We start from the raw sequence: 18473 nt of genomic DNA, 5'->3' as shown, positions 1-18473 counted from the left end.
TGAACAGAACTCATGTTCTAGTAAACAGAATTTTATTTAGCATTTTCAGAAAAAAATATTACGTCAACTCATGCATTTTAGGTTTGATTCTGTAGCTGGAGCCGAGTTAACTATATATTAAATAGCAGCAATTTATTTCACATAAAAGAAAACAATTTACTGTTACTACTGAAGTAAGGTATAACTAATGGTTTAGAAACATATGGCTCTAACTACCTAATTCCATTCTTCAGAATGGAGTATCTTCAAAGTTCTGTCTAAATTCAGATATCCAGATTGCATACACAGATTTCTAGCTTAAGATGGTGCTTCATTAGCAAGATGACATATGCAGATTGCAGCAGTCTCTTCTACTCCCTCTATAATGCTATATGCTTCACTGATCTCCAAAAATATTACTGACCTACTTAAGGGTTCTAGGGAGGTTTTCTGAAGAATTATGAATAATTTATTTTCTGCCTTCTTGAAGTAGGAACAAAATTTGCTACTTAAGAGAACAAGTATTCTCTAATTACTCGTATCACGTTTCAAAATACAATGGGAATGTCATCATCTGTTACACTAATTCTTTAGAGAAAAATGATTCAAAGAAGGATGGTACATGGAATAAGGCAATACTTAGCATTTCTTCAGGTTACTATGAGTTTGTCAACTACATAAAGTAAATATGGAATACTTCATATACAATTCATCCTACTGGAGGTCACATTTATGAACTCTAAAAAAACTCCATGTTATAACTTTATGATTTTACTGTACATCCCTCTAAAAATGTGTATATGTAATTGAAATTAAAATGCAAACTCATTAGGTACTGGGGGGAAAAAAAAAGGAAAGAAAATTATCTCTTATCTTTACATGCCTCAACATTTACCTCTTTGCTGTGATTTTTCTGTAGCGCCTTTGTTGGTCTGCAATGCTTGGTTTTTGTCATATGTAATTGCAACAGCTGTGACTGCAATCTGCAAATCAGAAATATATGGCATGTTAGGCAACTTTATCTCTCATGCAATCTGCAAAAATAATTTTGCAAACAAGCCAGCTTTTACATAGAAAAATAATAGCTGAAAAAGGTCATCTAAGTAGACATACTAAAAACCCTTCACAGGATAGCATAAAAGGTAATACTAAAGTCCATTGTTAGAACATAAACCTGACAGTGTTTGTCCCCCATTTATGATTTTGTTCGTGAATTCTTTCCTTTTTTCCTGGTGAACAGACATAAAAAAAGAATCATAAAAGCTCATTATCATTTTATTTGTAAGAGAGAAAGAGATGTTTAATTGAATACAAGAATGATGCTGTACTTCTAAAGAAAACATTTTCTTTAAAAATAGTATATCACATCACCTTGAAGCAGCAAGAAAAAAAAAATGTAACGAAAGCATATTTAGCAAAGGAGTGTGCCATATTCTTGTACACATGTAATAACACCTTTTAATGCATATCTAGTGAGGTCTTTTTGTTCACTATCCAACTAAAAAGATACATACTCTTAAGATGCACTGTGCTCCTAATATACCATGTAGTCCCGTGATTCTCAAAACTGGTGACCACAGGTTCCTTTTTCTTCACCTAACATGTCTTTAAATTTTACTTCAGAATTCATCAGGCATACTAGTAAATCAAATCCTAGCTTAGCTTACTCTGAGCAGCAAATGTTCATTAAAGGCTAAAACTGGCATGCCTATGTGCTGAAAGTCAAAAGAAGCAGTTAACTCACCTGAACTAATTCATCCTCTGGTAGAGCAACTGTAAAATTCACATGACAAAGGCAGCAGGGAACCATAGATCGCAATTTAAAATACAAGCTCTGTTGAAGACAAGACATTATTTGTGTTTCTTTAAAAAAAATGTATGGTTTGTTTCAGAAACTAATTAAAACTCTTTCACAGTAGAAATCATGTAATCACACTAATCTTTTCTTGAAGAAGAATTAGAAGTGTGACTGGACCTGTGCAAAGCATTAAACACTGCCCCACACGACATCCTTGTCTCTAAAATGGAGAGACATAAATTTGATGGATGGATCACCCAGCGGATAAGGAATTAGCAGTGTTGAGGTCAATGGCTCAATGTCCAACTGAAGATGGGTAATGAGTGGTGTCCTTTAGCGTTCAGTGTTGAGACGGATCCTGCTCAACACCTTTGCCGGTGACATGGACAGCGGGATTGAGTTCACCCTCAGCAAGTTTGTCAATGACACTAAGGCGTGTGGTTCAGTTGATATACTGGAGGGAAGGGATGCCATCCAGAGGGACCTTGACATGCTTGAGAGGTGGGCTGAAGCCAACCTCATGTATTTCAACAAAACGAAGTGCAAGGTCCTGTACCTGTGGTGGAGCAATCCCAGGCACACCTGCAGGCTGGGCAGAGACAGGATTGAGAGCAGCTCTGAGAAAAAAGACTTGGGGGTGCTGGTTGATGACAAACTTAACATGAGCCAGCAGTGTGCGCTTGCAGCCCAGAAACCAACCATATCCTGGGCTGCATCAAAAGAAGCCTGACCAGCAGGGTGAAAGAGGTGATCCTGCCCCTCTACTCTGCTCTTGTAAGACCTCACTTGGAGTAGTGTGTGCAGTTCCAGTGTCCTCAACATACCAGGGACATGGAAAAATCCAGAGGAGGGCCATGAGGATATGGGGGCTTGAGCACCTCCCACATGAAGATAGGCTGAGAAAATAGGGGCTGTTCAGCCTCGATATCAGAAGGCTGTGTGGTAATCTTGTAGTAGTCTTCTAACATCTGATAGGAGCTTAAAAGGATACAGGAGAGGGACTCTTTATCAGGGAATGTAGCAACATGACAATTGGTAATGGGTTTAAACTTAAACAAAGGAAGTTCAGGTTAGGTATAAGGAAGAAATTGTTTACTGTGAGGATGGTGAGGCACTGGAACAGGTTGCCCAAAGAAGTGGTAAATGCTCCATCCCTGGTAGTGTTCAAGGCCAGGTTGGACAGAGCCCTGGGAGACATGGTCTACGGTGAGGCATCTCTGCCCATGGCAGGGCGGTTGGAACTGGATGATTTTAAGGTCCTTTCCAATCCAAACCATTCTACTATTCTATGAAATGTCAAGGTAAAATGCAATGTACTGTGTAACAGTCTTTCCCTTCCTAGAGTATGCTACTAGTCAAAAGACTCATTCAGATTAAAAAACTTTGGAAATCCTTAATATACTGAGAGAAATCTATCTTTAGAGTAACTTACACACTAATCACAGACACTTTGTAGTCTAATTCAGAAAAGTAATTATGAAGAAAATGTTATTTTCAGTATAGCCTGATTTTACTTGAATTCCTTAGAATTAAATCTGGCGAGAGGGGTCAAGGACAGCAGAGCGAGCTTTTTCAAATACATAGCTGATAAAACTAACACCAGAGGCAATGTAGGCCCACTGGTGAACGGGATGGGTGTCCTGGTGACATGAACGGGATGGGTGTCCTGGTGATAGAAGATACAGAGCTGGCGGAGTTACTGAATGCCTTCTTTGTCTCTGTCCACTCTGCCAGAGGCAGTCCTGAAGAGCCCTGTACTCCTGAGACCTCAGATGAAGTCAGGTCACTGGAGCGGTTTGCCTTAGTCGATGAGGAATGGGTTAGAGACCAGTTGAGCAATCTGGACATCCATAAATCCATGGGTCCAGATGGGATGCACCAGCGGGTGCTGAGGGAACTGGTGGAAGTCATTGCTAGACCACTCTCCATCATCTTTACCAAGTCTTGGGAAACGGGAGAGGTGCCTGAGGACTGGAGGAAAGCAAATGTCACTCCAGTCTTCAAAAAGGGCAAGAAGGAGGACCCGGGTAACTATAGACCGGTCAGCCTCACCTCCATCCCTGGGAAAGTGATGGAACACCTTATCCTTGGTGCCATCTTAAGGCATATCAAGGATAAGAGGGTTATGAGGGGCAGTCAACATGGCTTTACCAAGGGGAAGTCATGCTTGACCAACCTCATAGCCTTTTATGAGGAAATAACATCGTGGATGGATGATGGCAGAGCGGTGGATGTGGTCTACCTTGACTTCTGCAAAGCATTTGACACAGTCTCCCACAGCATCTTCATAGCTAAATTGAGGAAGTGTGGTCTGGATGATCAGATAGTGAGGTGGACTGCAAACTGGCTGAAGGAGAGAAGCCAGAGAGTTGTAGTCTACGGGGCGGAGTCTAGTTGGAGGCCTGTATCTAGTGGAGTGCCTCAAGGGTCAGTACTGGGACCAGTATTATTTAATATATTCATCAATGATTTAGATGAGGGAATTGAGTGTACTGTCAGCAAGTTTGCTGATGACACTAAGCTGGGAGGAGTGGCTGACACGCCAGAAGGCTGTGCTGCCATCCAGCGAGACCTGGACAGGCTGGAGAGTTGGGCAGGGAGAAACTTGATGAAATATAACAAGGGAAAGTGTAGAGTCCTGCGTCTGGGCAGGAACAACCCCAGGTTCCAGTATAGGTTGGGGAACGACCTGTTAGAGAGTAGTGTAGGGGAGAGGGACCTGGGGGTCCTAGTGGATGGCAGGATGACCAATGAGCCAACACTGTGCCCTTGTGGCCCAGAAAGGCAATGGCATCCTGGGGTGTATTAGAAGGGGGGTGGTCAGTAGGTCAAGAGAGGTCCTCCTTCCCCTCTACTCTGCCCTGGTGAGACCGCATCTGGAATATTATGTCCAGTTCTGGGCCCCTCAGTTCAAGAAGGACAGGGACCTGCTGGAGAGAGTCCAGCGCAGGGCAACTAAGATGATTAAGGGAGTGGAGCATCTCCCTTATGAGGAGAGGCTGAGGGAGCTGGGTCTCTATAGTTTGGAGAAGAGGAGACTGAGGGGTGACCTTATTAGTGTATATAAATATATAAAGGGGGAGTGTCACGAGGATGGAGCCAGGCTCTTCTCAGTGGCAAACAATGATAGGACAAGGGGTAATGGGTACAAACTGGAACACAAGAGGTTTCACTTAAACTTGAGAAGAAACTTCTTCTCAGTGAGGGTGACGGAACACTGGAACAGGCTGCCCAGGGGGGTTGTGGAGTCTCCTTCTCTGGAGACATTCAAAACCTGCCTGGACACATTCCTGTGTAACCTTATCTAGGTGTTCCTGCTCTGGCAGGGGGATTGGTCTAGATCTTTTGAGGTCCCTTCCAATCTCTAACATACTGTGTGATACTGTGTGATACTGTGTGATACTTTACTGCCATTTGAATATTCAATAAATATCTGAAATAAGATTCTTACCTTCAACAGATTCTCACAGAGATCATTAAAGTTCTTATTAAGAGCTTGATTTGTTAGATTAACATTGCTTAGTCTGGATACTCTTACTGCTGTGAACATCTAAATTAGAAACAAACGCACATTAATTTTTTTCCCAGGATGTGCCTCTATGTTATTAAAAACAAAACAAATTCAGAAAGAAGACAAATAATGTTTAACATGGTGAGGGAGAGGGAGAGAGTGAGGGATAAGGAGAGGGATGGAAAGGAAGGAAAAACACTGCAGAAATAGTAAGTCAAGTAAAATGCTTATTGCTCATTAAATTCTACAAACATGGAATTTTTTCTGTGAACTAATGCATATGAATATATATTAAAGAAGTGATTAAGGAAGATAGAAATACTCTATGCTTTTTTTACTTGGGTCATAAAGGAGTCATCCTACCAGCTACATATTTTTTTTAACTCCTGTTAAAAAATATGTTAACTGTGTGCAATCATGTGGGCAATAATGGAATGTCACATATAGGTACACAGATACCCCACCAACCTAACAGTATGCTGCTGGGGCAGTCATATTGTTTTCAGGTTTGAGCTGTGCCTCTGCAAAGCATTCTTGCATTGTGCCAACCAGACGTAAAAGCTCATTAAATAGATCTGTTTTAACTCATTCTCTCTGAGACTGAACTGTGTCATCCAAACATGACCAATGTGTTTAAAACTTAATTATGAATAGAATTTTTCTCTACTTACCAGACTGGTTTTATCTAATTCTTCTTAGCCTATTAATGTTATCATATTAGTATTTCATACTAAGTAATACAGTCAGCAATTTGTTTCTTGTAAGAGCTGTCAAAATCTAGTCAAGCTCTTAAAAATGCCCAAACCCTTAAAGTTCATATTTACTGTGAATATTTTCCAATTTTTGTATTTTTGTACCAGGTTCTCTGTTACATGACTGCACTGAAAAAACCCACAAAGAAAGTTTCTCATACCCTATTTTTCTTGCCAAAATACTGCTTTTATTTCTAACACATGAGTATCTTTTTGATTTCTTTCAAACTTAATGATCTCTAATATGTATTATTTTTATTTTAAAATTTAAGTATTGCAGGATATTTCAACACAATTGAAATTAAAAAAAATAATTTTCTTTTAATAACCTTACTTGAATTTCCGGTGTCCAGTTATTTATACCAGGCATAATTTCTGTGTTGCAACTGTAAAAACCTGTAATGAAAATATTTGGGGAAATCTGCGTTGCTCACTGAAATATAAAAATACTTTTAAAGAAACAGATGTCATCTTACTTGATGTTTTGTACCTATTTTCCCTCATGTTTTCAATATTGAATAATATACCAGAAATAAGACCAACATTCAAAAAACAGACATAGCATCTTAAGGATACAATACCACATACAAAAAGAACACATGCTTTTTGTTATTCATACTACAATGAAAAAAAAATGGATAAGAAAGATGAAGCTTTAGTTCTGAAACCCTAATTCACTGCAGAATTCTTAGTCTAAATATTTCTTCAACAGCCAAAAAGCAAGGCCACCAATGTCATCATGTTGAGGAACATGAAAGAAGATACAATCGCATCAAATGCAACAGTGACAGTTACTCCACATGGAGACTGGGTAACTCTCAGTTAATGCCGAGACTACCTTGGTGAGACAAGCTCCCCGAGCAGCTCACACAACCACTCCTGTAGAAGCCACAAAACAAGAAACTCCTGACTAGCTGGTCCTGAGCAAGAAGCGGCATTCAATTAAGTTTTTTAGCTCTGATCAAGGCATACTTAAGAATTCTTGTAGGAAGGATGAACATCCAAAATCCATGAGTGCTCTGCCTAGTTTCTAATAGACAAACTATGTACAAATAAGGAAACTTGGTGTGGTAAGAAAAGCAAAAAAGCTAATCTCTGACACAGAGCATACAGATGCTCTAAAGATACTACCTAGGGAATGAGTGCAATTATCTTGCACTTACTAAACAGAGACTTGAAAAGAAAAAAAAGAAAAAAGGTATAATGACCAAACAGCAGGGTAAGAAAAGTCATAAGCAGCCAATAGGCAATGCTGAAAATCTAAAGATACAGCTAAATGGGCACAAAAGAGATAAATCTGGTAGGGCCTATACAACCTGGGGTTTTGAGCAACCTGCTCTAGTGGAAGTTGTCCCTGCCTGTGGCAGGGGGGTTGGAAGTGGATGATCTTTAAGGTCCCTTCCAACCAAAACCATTGTAAGATTCTACAGTTTTGCAGCCTACAATATAAATCAGAAAAATATTGTTTTAACTATACCAGAAGGTGGTGGAGCATCTGTCAGCAAAGAATGTACATCTTCCATTGCATCTGTATCATCAATCTGGAAAAAAGAGTAATTGCTAAAAATCATGTTGCTATTTCGCTCCTATGTCTCAGAAAAATTTAAGAACTTTGTCATCAAGAGATCTGTATCAGGCAATTAAGCTGAGATTTTAAAAAAGGACTCCATCAACCAGACCCGTAAATCTTAGCTAGCAGCCTATTACATGCTTAACACTTGAAAAATAGTTCTCTTAATTAAATCGTATTAAAAATAAAGCAATGTGCCCAGAACACACAGAAACTGCAACAGGTAAGACAAAAATGATAAAAAGACAATTTTAAAAACAATTTAAAATGCCAAAGGTTCCACACAACAAATTACAACTTTTTCCAGCTAAGGACCTTTGGCTACTGGAGCTTTCATAAGGTCTGTATTATACTGACGTAATCATTCTCTGCCTATTCCAATGAGACGTAAGTCATTGCCATTAAGTGTGACAATACAGAAGCTCAATGCTTATAAAAATATATCTAAATTTTGGATGAGTCATGACTCCTGCTTGAAGTACACAGAAGGGCATTTCTTATCAGCTTTTATTCCAGATATTGCTACAGTAAGAAAAAGAGAGACAATGGAAATCCAATACTTAACATTTTCCACTGATACAAAAATCAAAAATTTTTATATAATTTAACAACTGCCTTTGGAGATAACTGAGAAAAGTTTACTCCATATTTTCATATATATTTCAGGAAAAGAGAAATATGAAAAGGAGCACTAAAAACATCCATCACCTCCAAGACAAAAGCATCCTTTTTCCCATGTGAAAGGTCTAGCTCTGTAACTTCATCAGAGCTTTCTGACTGAGATCTTAATAACCTGGAACGTTGTCTTGGCTCAGGAATGGGAGACCCAATGATTTCTTCAGGTAGCTCCTAAAAAGGATATACAAATTAACAGTTGTTCTATGTAGCTTAGAAATAATTTCAACTATAAACAATGTTAACAGTTCTAAGAATCAGAATATTCAGAAAATAATTTTACTGAGAAATAAATCTAAATAAGTACAAACTGATTTGGTTATGTGACATAAGAGACCTGAAAAATATATATTCGCAAAATATAGTGAAAAGAATCTGTATCTCTATTAAAAAACAACTTATATTCTGAATTATTAGCTCAGTAAGAATTCATGGATATACATGGTATATATCTGTTTGACTCAGAATGCTTTAAGAATATAAAAGCTTTACTTACTGGAGGATTAATTTCATAAAGTTCTTTGTTTTTTGCTATCGTATCATTTATTTTCTTTTGCATGTGAGATATATGCTGCTCATAGGTGCCATCATTTGGAGTCTTCCCAGCAATCTGAATACCACCAGGTGTTGGCAAAGCTGCTAGATACACACCTGTTGCAGACTTTTAAAAAGTCATTAAGAAAAGTTACAATTACATAAACATGTACTTCTAGTATTTTCATATAAAGTTTTCCATGATGCTTATGCTATAATGTACAGCACCATAACATGCACATTACAGCATCATCTCTTCCCGTTATCTTTCTATTCTGTTCACTTACAAAAAAAAAAAAACCGAACACCCCACGCTATCCTTTTAATAAAGCCCTTCCTTCTCATGGGTTCTTTCCATCACGGAGTCCTTAACTTACCTACGCATTCCAAACAAACTATGAATTAAAACCTCTGCTGTAATATGTTTTGCTTAGGCAAGTGATGGCTTCAAAGATTTAAGACTTGGCCAAACCATTTACAGTATCACTGAAGTTGTGACAATCCCATTTTCATTTACAGAAAACAGATCAACAGTTCAGATAAAAGAAAATGCAAGCCAGTCTATATTACTTAAACATCATCTTATACTGATGCAGGAAGAAGCAGCATACTTCACTATTCTAACCCCACATGACAGAATGAGGTTAGAAAATATTGTTAATGAACACTTCATGACTATCTGTGAGACACTCCTGATCTATCATTTACTTCTTCGGTGCCATCAAAGATGATGCAACAGACCTTTCTTTTGTTAACAACAAACTAGAAGATTTACTAAGACTTTATTTACCTTATTTGTAATGAAATTCTAATACAACCTGAAGTACAGGGATCTCTTTGACATGACCTTTGAAGAACACCATAATTTCCCTGTAATTTGTCATTAAACCATTTATTTTTCTCTCATCCCTTTTCTAATAATTTTGTCCTCTAACAGAGTTTCAAGAGATTCTGTAATTCTTTCTTTGGTGCTGAAAGACAGTCTGCCCTGAACTGTCAACAATTAGACACCTTGTTCCTTTCCATGACCTCATTTATTATGTTTATAATGTTATGTTACTCTGTATTCCACAACACCTGTATGTCTTTTTGTGCTGAAAAAATACTTTAAGAAAGCAAAATAATCCAAAGATTAAAACCATACTTACTGCCAACCCCATCAGCATATTTTCACCCACAGTGATCTGAATTCTCAGCCCAAACAGAGCATTCATTCCTCTCAGCTTCAGTTTATTCATCAGTTGGGTGTGCACTTCATATTCCATAAATGGCAAGAGATTACTGATAGCTGTTGCGTTTGCTTCAGCTTGAGCTTTCTTCTTTAGACGACATAACCTGACAGCAAGAAACAGTATATGACATCAGCAGATGAACAGTTTTAATGGACTGAAGTGAAGACTGAAAAGTCATCACAGGGTTTTTTTTCTTTTTTTCTGTTTCGTTATATAACCTGATACAATCAGTTTCTTTTTCAATGTAATTTAAAATCCTGTAAAATATTAAATTCTCATCAGGAAAATCAAGGCAGATTGAGGCACTGAGTCTCAATAAGTAAGATTTGATTTCCATTTTTAATAGAAAACTGCATCTTTATATTAACAATAAGAACAGGCAACACAGAAAGTAACCCTAAGCTCAGACCATGATGCTCAGAGCTTTATCCAGTTATGTCTAGTCCCCAAAGACTGAGATTTCATACCTCCTAAGAAACCTTCTCCATACCTGATTGCCCTCATGGATAAGTAGTTCTTCCTTATATTCACTCTGAATCTCTCTTGCTTCAGCTTAGGCCCAATCTCTCACTTTCCCACTATGCAGACCTGGCTATACATATGCTCCATAACCTCCTAATAGATACCGGCAGGCTGCTATGAGGTCCCCCTAAATTCTTCCTCTCTCTAGACTGAACAAGTTCAGCACCCACAATTTCATTTAATTGTCCAGGTGCTCCTTACCCCTCTAGTGACCCACCAGTGAACATGCTCTAGTTTTCTGGTGTACATGCTACTCTCGCAGGGCAAAACTGAACAGGTATCGTACTGTCCGGTGTGCCATTCATTTTGGTGTAACTGGCAAACTCGAAGAGAATGCAGTATATCATTCCCTTCACAACACGAAGCTGTTCAACAGGACAGATCCCACTGCAGACTATTACACTTGTCATGGCCATCCAGACCAGTTACGAACCATACATCACTACCTCTCAGCCCAACCATGCAGTTATTTATCCATGTAGTTAGCCACCCATACAGACTGTACATAGCTAACTCTCTTTCTTTCCCACTGTAAACCACCTTATCTCCTTTTCCAAGTTCAAATACCATAGCATAAGTTGTACACAGCCAACAATTCTACAGAGATGCTGCCCAGTTATGGACATCAATAGCTTTTGTACCAGCTGTAGCTGCAGCTGTGCAATAGCTGTATGACCACATCAAACGTTCATCAACATGAATAAGTCACCAGACTGTCTATCAACAGACACAACATGTAACCAGGAGAGGAGAAGGCTATCCTCCTGTTCCTCCTGTACCTTAATACACTGTCATTAATCAAGGTTTGATGAGCAACCTGGTGTAGCGGAAAGTGTCCCTGCCCATGACGGGGGAGTTGGAACTAAATTATCTTTAAGATCCCTTCCAACCCAAGCCATTCTATGATACACTGAATTTTAACAAGAGGAATTCTTTCAAAGATCTCCAAAACTTGACTAGGTAAACATTTTTATAGATACCTGGCTTGAATAAGACATCCCTTCCCAATAACTATTGCCTCTACAGGAAGATCAATTGTGGTGAAAAGAACATCAGGAACTTTTTGCTTTCTGCAGTTGTAACAGTAAGTGAGGTGAGCAGGGAATGGCATGTTCAGTTCATCATATGGTATATGGCAAAATCCACAACCTGGTGGTGAAGTTTCTTCAATCCTAAAAATACATTATGGAGAACATACTTAAAATATCTGCATGGTATTAACAATGATCAATATCCACATGTGTATAAACACCTACAAATACCTATAAAAATCATACACTGCTACCTTATACCAACATGACAAGTACTGCATTTTATAAATCAGAAGAACAGAATTAGGCTGCACGCTACTAGAAAAAATGCCATAAATAAAACTTGCATTAAACTTGCTATACAGGGATCAAAAAATGATACATACAATGACCAGCAATTTCTATAAACCTGAAACATTACTGAGCTGGCTTTAGGCACTACGATTTCTAAATGTAGTCATGGTACAACAGTTGTACAGAGAACCTGATGTACCAACTACAACGAAAAGTCTTATATGGATTGTGTCCAAAAACATACACAAACCTAATGAGCAGAACATAAACAAATCAACTATCCTACTGAGAAGCAGCACAATATATATTAACATTTTAAGAAGAATAGCAAGATTATTTCCTAATATAAGGTATTGGGTAAAACTTGTTATTCACTTAGAACACTTAGTCCCACTCTTCTGTATGAAATATCTAGGAATAACCACTGTAAAAATATGAACAAGGAAAGCATAGGCTAACTGCATCACTGCAAATTTATTCTGCTTTGCATAAACAATCCTTCTCAGTGAATTTTGAAGAGATGCTTAAGCAAATCTGACAGATTTGGAACATTAGTTATTATCGACTTTGGCAAGTATATTTTGTGTCAAACACAGGCTTTGTCTGTTTAGCTGTTTTACCTTTCTTTGGCATTTCTAATCTATACCAAAACTTTTAGTAGCATCAAAAATACATATGTTGGTAAAAATGCGATTTTCTTCATATTATGAACACGGTAATTTTTTCTCTCCATCATATAATGAATGTAGAAACAATTTTTTTTTCTGGCTACAGTTTTCAAAAGTCTATTTATACAAGCAGATAATGGCCTCCTGCTAACAAAGTAAAATAATAATAAATAATACTATGGTGGCCGGGTTATTTATGGAAAACGCCACGCAAGTGCTAAGGTGTAATAAATAGCCTTATTTATGACTACAGTAATTCCTTGAAATATTTGATGACTATCCTGATAAACACATAATAAGTTGCCAATATGCATTATTTGATGTAAAAATAACTGTTTGTCAACACTCATTCTTCAAATTTTATTTGCAAGAACAGAAACAAAGGGAAACTTAATGGTTTTCCTTCAGTTTTATGATTTTGTTCATTAACTTAACTAAAACATGTATCTTTTACAAAAGTCTGGCACCAGCTTTGGTTTACAACCAAGCTATTTTATCTCCAATACAGCTCTTAAATAGTATAGATAAAGCATATATACACATATTACAGCCACTGCAGTTTTTTGGCTTATATAATTTATCATCCACGTGTCATTTTTTGTAGAGTGATATAAAGTTCAGAAAGATACCTGAGGAGCAGCAAAGAAAAAAAACTGAGTTATGATCTGTGGTTAGTAGTCAAATGTGTTACCTTATTCAGACTGTTAGAAATAAAAACAGAATATCTAATTTGGTGCAGAGTTCCATTACTTCTTTTGTTGTTGTTGTTAGTGAAAAGCAGTAAAGTGGTTGGTCCCGCATCCTGCACTGTAACTCTGTAACCTACCCTAATAGAGAAGAACTATCTTGGCTCTGAGGAAAAAAATCAACCTCTCCCTTCTCTGACCCTATGGAAAAGAAGCCAGGCTGCCATGACAACCTTTGTTCCAAACAGCCTTCCATGGTGCCATCCTGAAGAAACCTAGGGTTCAGTACAGCTGCTGTGCCAGATGCAGATAAAATACAGACCTCTTCACTGTAAGAGAAAAGAATTACAACAAAGTGAATTCCTACTACTTAGTGCTACTTTTATTTAAAACTATTAAGATTAAAAGGCTGGTACAAAAGTCTCAATGAATTCAATGTAATGACTAATATTGTGTATTTGTGCAATTTTATCCATTAAATCTCACAAACAATGCTCTTCTGGTATTTAAACCAATATATAAGTAAGATATTCAAAAAGACTGAAGAGCTTTGCCCTATGTTATAAATAATACGCTGTAACATCACAAAGGCTAACCAGGTTTAAGTATGGTTTTCAATACTATAGTTAATAATGCAAAAAAATCCAGACAACCAAGAAAAGCAAAAGAAACATTAAAAAAACCTTGGGCATAATTGTTTACCAAAGTAAAATGGAAATTGAGAGCCTCATCATCTTAAAAACATTCCCTTTCAAATGAAGTTACAATACAACACTGACAAGGGTGCTTCTTGAAGGATAAAAAGTAGCAAACCAGTAAAATTTTACTATGAACAACTACAACAATGGTACATATAGCATATAAAGTAACTGACCATATTCATTATTTCACAGAGTTAAAGCTGTCAAAAGTGCAAACTATGATCACAAAACTTTTGGTATTTCTGAAATTGCTAAATAAGAAACAAATCTAATATGCAGTACTTAAAAATACTATATTGGAAAAAAATATGGAGAACAGCTTTCCCACATTTTCTGCAATGACACAAGTGCCTTTTTCATTTGTTGTTTCTCTTTCCAGAATAATTTTTCATACATAACATGTCTGGCAGACCAGTACTTGCAGAGACTTACTCTTTAACCATGGAATTAAGCTGAACTGGCAAGTAAGCATGGGAACTCTAGAACTATTCAGGCGACAATCAAATATTATGCCATTAAATTACTTAACAAAAAATGAAAGTGAATAATAACCCAATAACCAACTGCCCATCTATACTATGTACACTCCCTCCTCATAGCTAAGGTAGAAAAAAAAAAAACCACCTAAATATCCATGCTTTTTACAAGGAGACTGGCAGTGGAATAAACCTTTCGTTTTTAGCGCAAGTTCATCCCCCAGTGATGGGAACTTGCACGTTGCAATCCTGAGGTAAAAATACAAACTTCAATACACCAAGAAAGAGAACATAAACAGACAAGACAGCATTGGGAAAATGACCCAGCTCTCCAGTTTTCTTACTCTGTTAGCACAAGCACTTGACTTCCAAAATTTAAGCTTTGTGAAAAAACAATACATTCGATGGGTTTTGTTTTTTCTCTAAAAAAACAAAACAAAACAAAACAAAAAACCCCACACCAAATCTCCAAATCTTTCTCCAAATCTTTTCTGCTTTTTCTTTAAGACACTGGAGTGACTACTGTAGAGCTGCAGTTTAATAGTTAAACACTACTGAGGTACTGAAAGACAAAAATAATTGCACATGTTCTCTAGAAAGAAATACAGAACATTTACACCTGAGGCAGTCTAGATCTATCAGGCAGCATAATCTCCTTTAACTTACAATTAATACATTCCTACTAACTTGTGCCTTAAGTCTGAAGTTTACCATTTAAGCACTGGTCTGCCAGTTGTTCCCATTAAGGAATCTACAATATATACACTTTCAAGAACCATCTTAACTATTTAGGTAGATTAGCTCTAGAAAATTTCGTAGATAGATCAATATTACTACCAAAGGAAATACATCAGTTTGATTTTTCTTGTTTAAATAAAACTTGTAACATTCACTAGAAAAAACTTAAAACCCAATAAAAACCCAAGCCAAAACACATTAAAAAAAAGCACAATACTGAAATCTCAGAAAGTTACTTTAACAAACTCTCTGAAGTAGGCATACTACACAATACAAACAACTGTGTTGAACCATTTTTAATCCACTGAAGAGGAAATAAATTTTCTCTGGCATTTTGAAAATCAAATCATCATCATGATTTACCAAATGCTAGTTGATTCACTGTAGCCCACTACAGCATGACAACCCAATGCCTTGGCATGGGATTTTATTTCTTGTCTGATTTCTGCCCACCACGCATCTCGTGTTTCTGGTTCATCTGAAAGACAAAGTATAAATCAGTTCACTATGCTGTACTACGTCAACATAAAGCTTCATGCAATTAATCTGAAAAGTTGAATTTTTCATATTTAAGAGTTTTGTTGTATCTGGACACTTTTTATTTCCTACCTATCATACTTCAAGCAAACACTAACGGGGCTTTTTCATGCTTACCAATTTTCTTGTTTATCACCCACATGAATAGGTTCTGACAAATTACTGCATTCTTGTTGCTGTCCATATGACAAATAACACCAAAATACTGTAGATACTGTTCCAATCTCTACCCACTTGAAAACCATACTGTCACTTCCAACAACACAAGAGATGCATGTAACTTACAACAAAGCATCACAGGTACGCTGTAATATCAAAAAAGCAGTAGTAGTAATGAAACAGTATTTGTAGAAATGAAGTTGTATTTCACTTTGGTATACACTTGATATCTTTGAAATAACTTCAATAGTTTTTCCTACTGCAAGCAGTTCTCTGTTAATTGTATTATCACTAATCAAGCACACAGCTCTTTGTTCCTTTTTTCAGCACTTCTAACTTTGAAAAGCCATACTTTGAAACTACGTCTACATTAACAACATTAAGTACAAGATGTATGTTAACTATGTGGTTTTTGATGCCTTTTTGCTTCAGTATGCTGGCAACTGCACCTTCCGTCTCCCCCTCCCAGACTCTAATAACCTTTACTGTCTTTGACCTTGTACGTTAAAATGTTACCTGCTTTTCTTGAATGCTACACTAAAAATGCAAAAAAGAGTGCTACTGGAATAAGTTTATGCAATTCATTTATTTTAACTGTTCAGCAATTAGTTTCCCAGAACTAAAGCTCATCTCACAAGCTTTTCACATACAAAGTCAACGAATATTTACAGTTAAAGTTGCCAACTGTTTCTCCTTTCAAAACAGCTTACCTGTACCAATGAACGTAGTTGAAAACTATATTAATTGTTGACAGATAAAATAAGGGGAAAACCAGTAAGAAACAGGAAACACTCAGATGCTATGAAGGGTTCTGAACAGATAGATTCTAATACAGTTTTCCTGAAATCAATTAAACTTTGCACAGATGCCAACTCCAAACCATTGAGATCTCCCTGCTGAATCATAATTTAAAATATCAACATCAAAACCTGAGATTCATTGGGAACCAGTTTTGTACTATCAGGAATATTATAAATACAGTGTATGATAACCCTCTATCATACACTAGGTTCTCTGACAACATGACGAACAAAAATGAAAGATGCAGATATACATGTATTTTGAAATTTACTGAAAGAAAAATATTGTACGGCAAGATGTATTCTTTCACGAATTTACCTCAACTTTTCATTTAGAACTGGTATTCCACTTTCTAAAATAATGATCACTTTCTAATTAAAAAAAGAGCACAGAGGTATAAATATTCAACTATAGCTAACTTCAGATGTTAATGCTTGTATACCTCATAGCACCATACTAACAGCAACTTTGTATGTCCAAACTGAAGTCTATTTCACCTTTGCTTTAAGAAATGAACACCAAACACAAAAAAACCCTACAGTGACAGTTTTTAGGAAGATTCTCTACAATCGAGACAAAAATATACACATTAGCACACAAAACAAACTAGGATTTTCATGAACTGTATCAACCACGTTCCATTACATCCAAATTCATCTTCAGCAGGTTTCAATGCATTACTAATAGAATAGAATGTGAAAACACTCCTTAAACACTCACTGCCTAGGAAAATCAAATGCTTGATATGATACATAGTAATCCTGACTCAGATGGCTGGAGTACCTGCTAGCAAGGTCTCACACTTTGCAGCTTTCAAATGATGAGAATCATGCTGAAATAACCCATCACACCATAGGGTTGGGTTTTCCAAGCTCACTTATGAGAACCATTTGTGGTACACAAAGGGAAGTGGGAGGCAAGATGTCTCTCTTTTGCATGCACATCTCTGTCTGAACAGAGGCTGTGACTGCTGCCACCAGTTAACAGCAGCTGTGGTAGGTGAATGGAACAACTTTGGAGATCTATTTTAAGGCAAAAGCCACCACATCTGACAAACTGGAGAACTGGATCAGAGATGTGAGACCACAAACACATTCTGTAAATGTTATCAGTAACACTTTATGGTAGAATGGATGTGGGTCTTGGGAGCAATTACTCTTTCCCCATCCAATCACGGACAAGAAGATTGCTTATCAGTGACTGTAACAGAAAAGCGTCACTAAGAGGAAAAGTGGTTCACTATGCAGAACAATTCTTGCTCAATTAGACTTGATCACAGGCAGCTGGCTATAAACCTTGACTAACAGCCACGACTTTGTGTACTTCACAGAAGGCCAGCTGCAAAGTAGCAGCCTTTTTCTAGACATAAAACCAAAAAGCCAGTTTTACTAAATCATCACTTTTCTCTTCACACCTTTAGGTACCATTTGGCAAAAACTGTTCCTACTTGTCACCAATGACCTTTGTAGGACAAAAAGTGCAAGAAAATGTAAAGTCATGATGGAGCTGGAAGTGAAAAACAGGTGAAGTAACTGGGAATGAATAGGGAAGGTGCTGTGGAATAAAGAATAAGATTACAAACAAGAATATGACACCAAAGAGGTATGTAGCCACAGTAAAAATTAAAACAGAAATAAATGGTGAAAGGGAACAGATATGATTAAGGGAAACAGAAAAGGTAGAAATAATGACGGGTCCCAAACCCTATGCAAACATTCAACTTTCCTCCACATAAATTTACAGTTTAATTTAAAGTTTAGGAATGAGTTTCTAGGAGAGTTAACACAACCTTCTCACCTAAATCATCTA

General features: G+C 37.1%; 1 protein-coding gene across 17 annotated transcripts in view; it reads right to left on the bottom strand.

Moving 5' to 3' along the window:
* Nucleotides 1–18473, bottom strand: part of C2CD5 (C2 calcium dependent domain containing 5) — a 64132-nt gene that overhangs the window by 9112 nt on the left and 36547 nt on the right. For 10 of the 17 annotated variants that reach the window (XM_080627855.1, XM_080627856.1, XM_080627861.1 and 7 more), the window contains 11 exons: nucleotides 15531–15645; nucleotides 13486–13581; nucleotides 11554–11745; nucleotides 9968–10154; nucleotides 8782–8946; nucleotides 8319–8459; nucleotides 7518–7581; nucleotides 6375–6436; nucleotides 5229–5327; nucleotides 1724–1813; nucleotides 875–962 (listed from right to left, as the gene is read on the bottom strand). In XM_080627855.1, coding sequence (XP_080483981.1) covers nucleotides 875–962; nucleotides 1724–1813; nucleotides 5229–5327; nucleotides 6375–6436; nucleotides 7518–7581; nucleotides 8319–8459; nucleotides 8782–8946; nucleotides 9968–10154; nucleotides 11554–11745; nucleotides 13486–13581; nucleotides 15531–15645 — 1299 coding nt within the window. Of the gene's footprint in view, nucleotides 1–874; nucleotides 963–1723; nucleotides 1814–5228; nucleotides 5328–6374; nucleotides 6437–7517; nucleotides 7582–8318; nucleotides 8460–8781; nucleotides 8947–9967; nucleotides 10155–11553; nucleotides 11746–13392; nucleotides 13582–15530; nucleotides 15646–18473 lie in introns of all 17 variants that reach the window. The other 7 variants (XM_080627862.1, XM_080627864.1, XM_080627853.1 and 4 more) reach the window with 1 other exon arrangement.

This window comes from Psittacula echo (assembly GCF_963264785.1).
Source record: "Psittacula echo genome assembly, chromosome: 1".
NCBI lineage: Eukaryota > Metazoa > Chordata > Aves > Psittaciformes > Psittacidae > Psittacula > Psittacula echo.
Note: the sequence above shows the minus strand (reverse complement) of the source record. Positions and strands in the feature narration are given on the sequence as shown.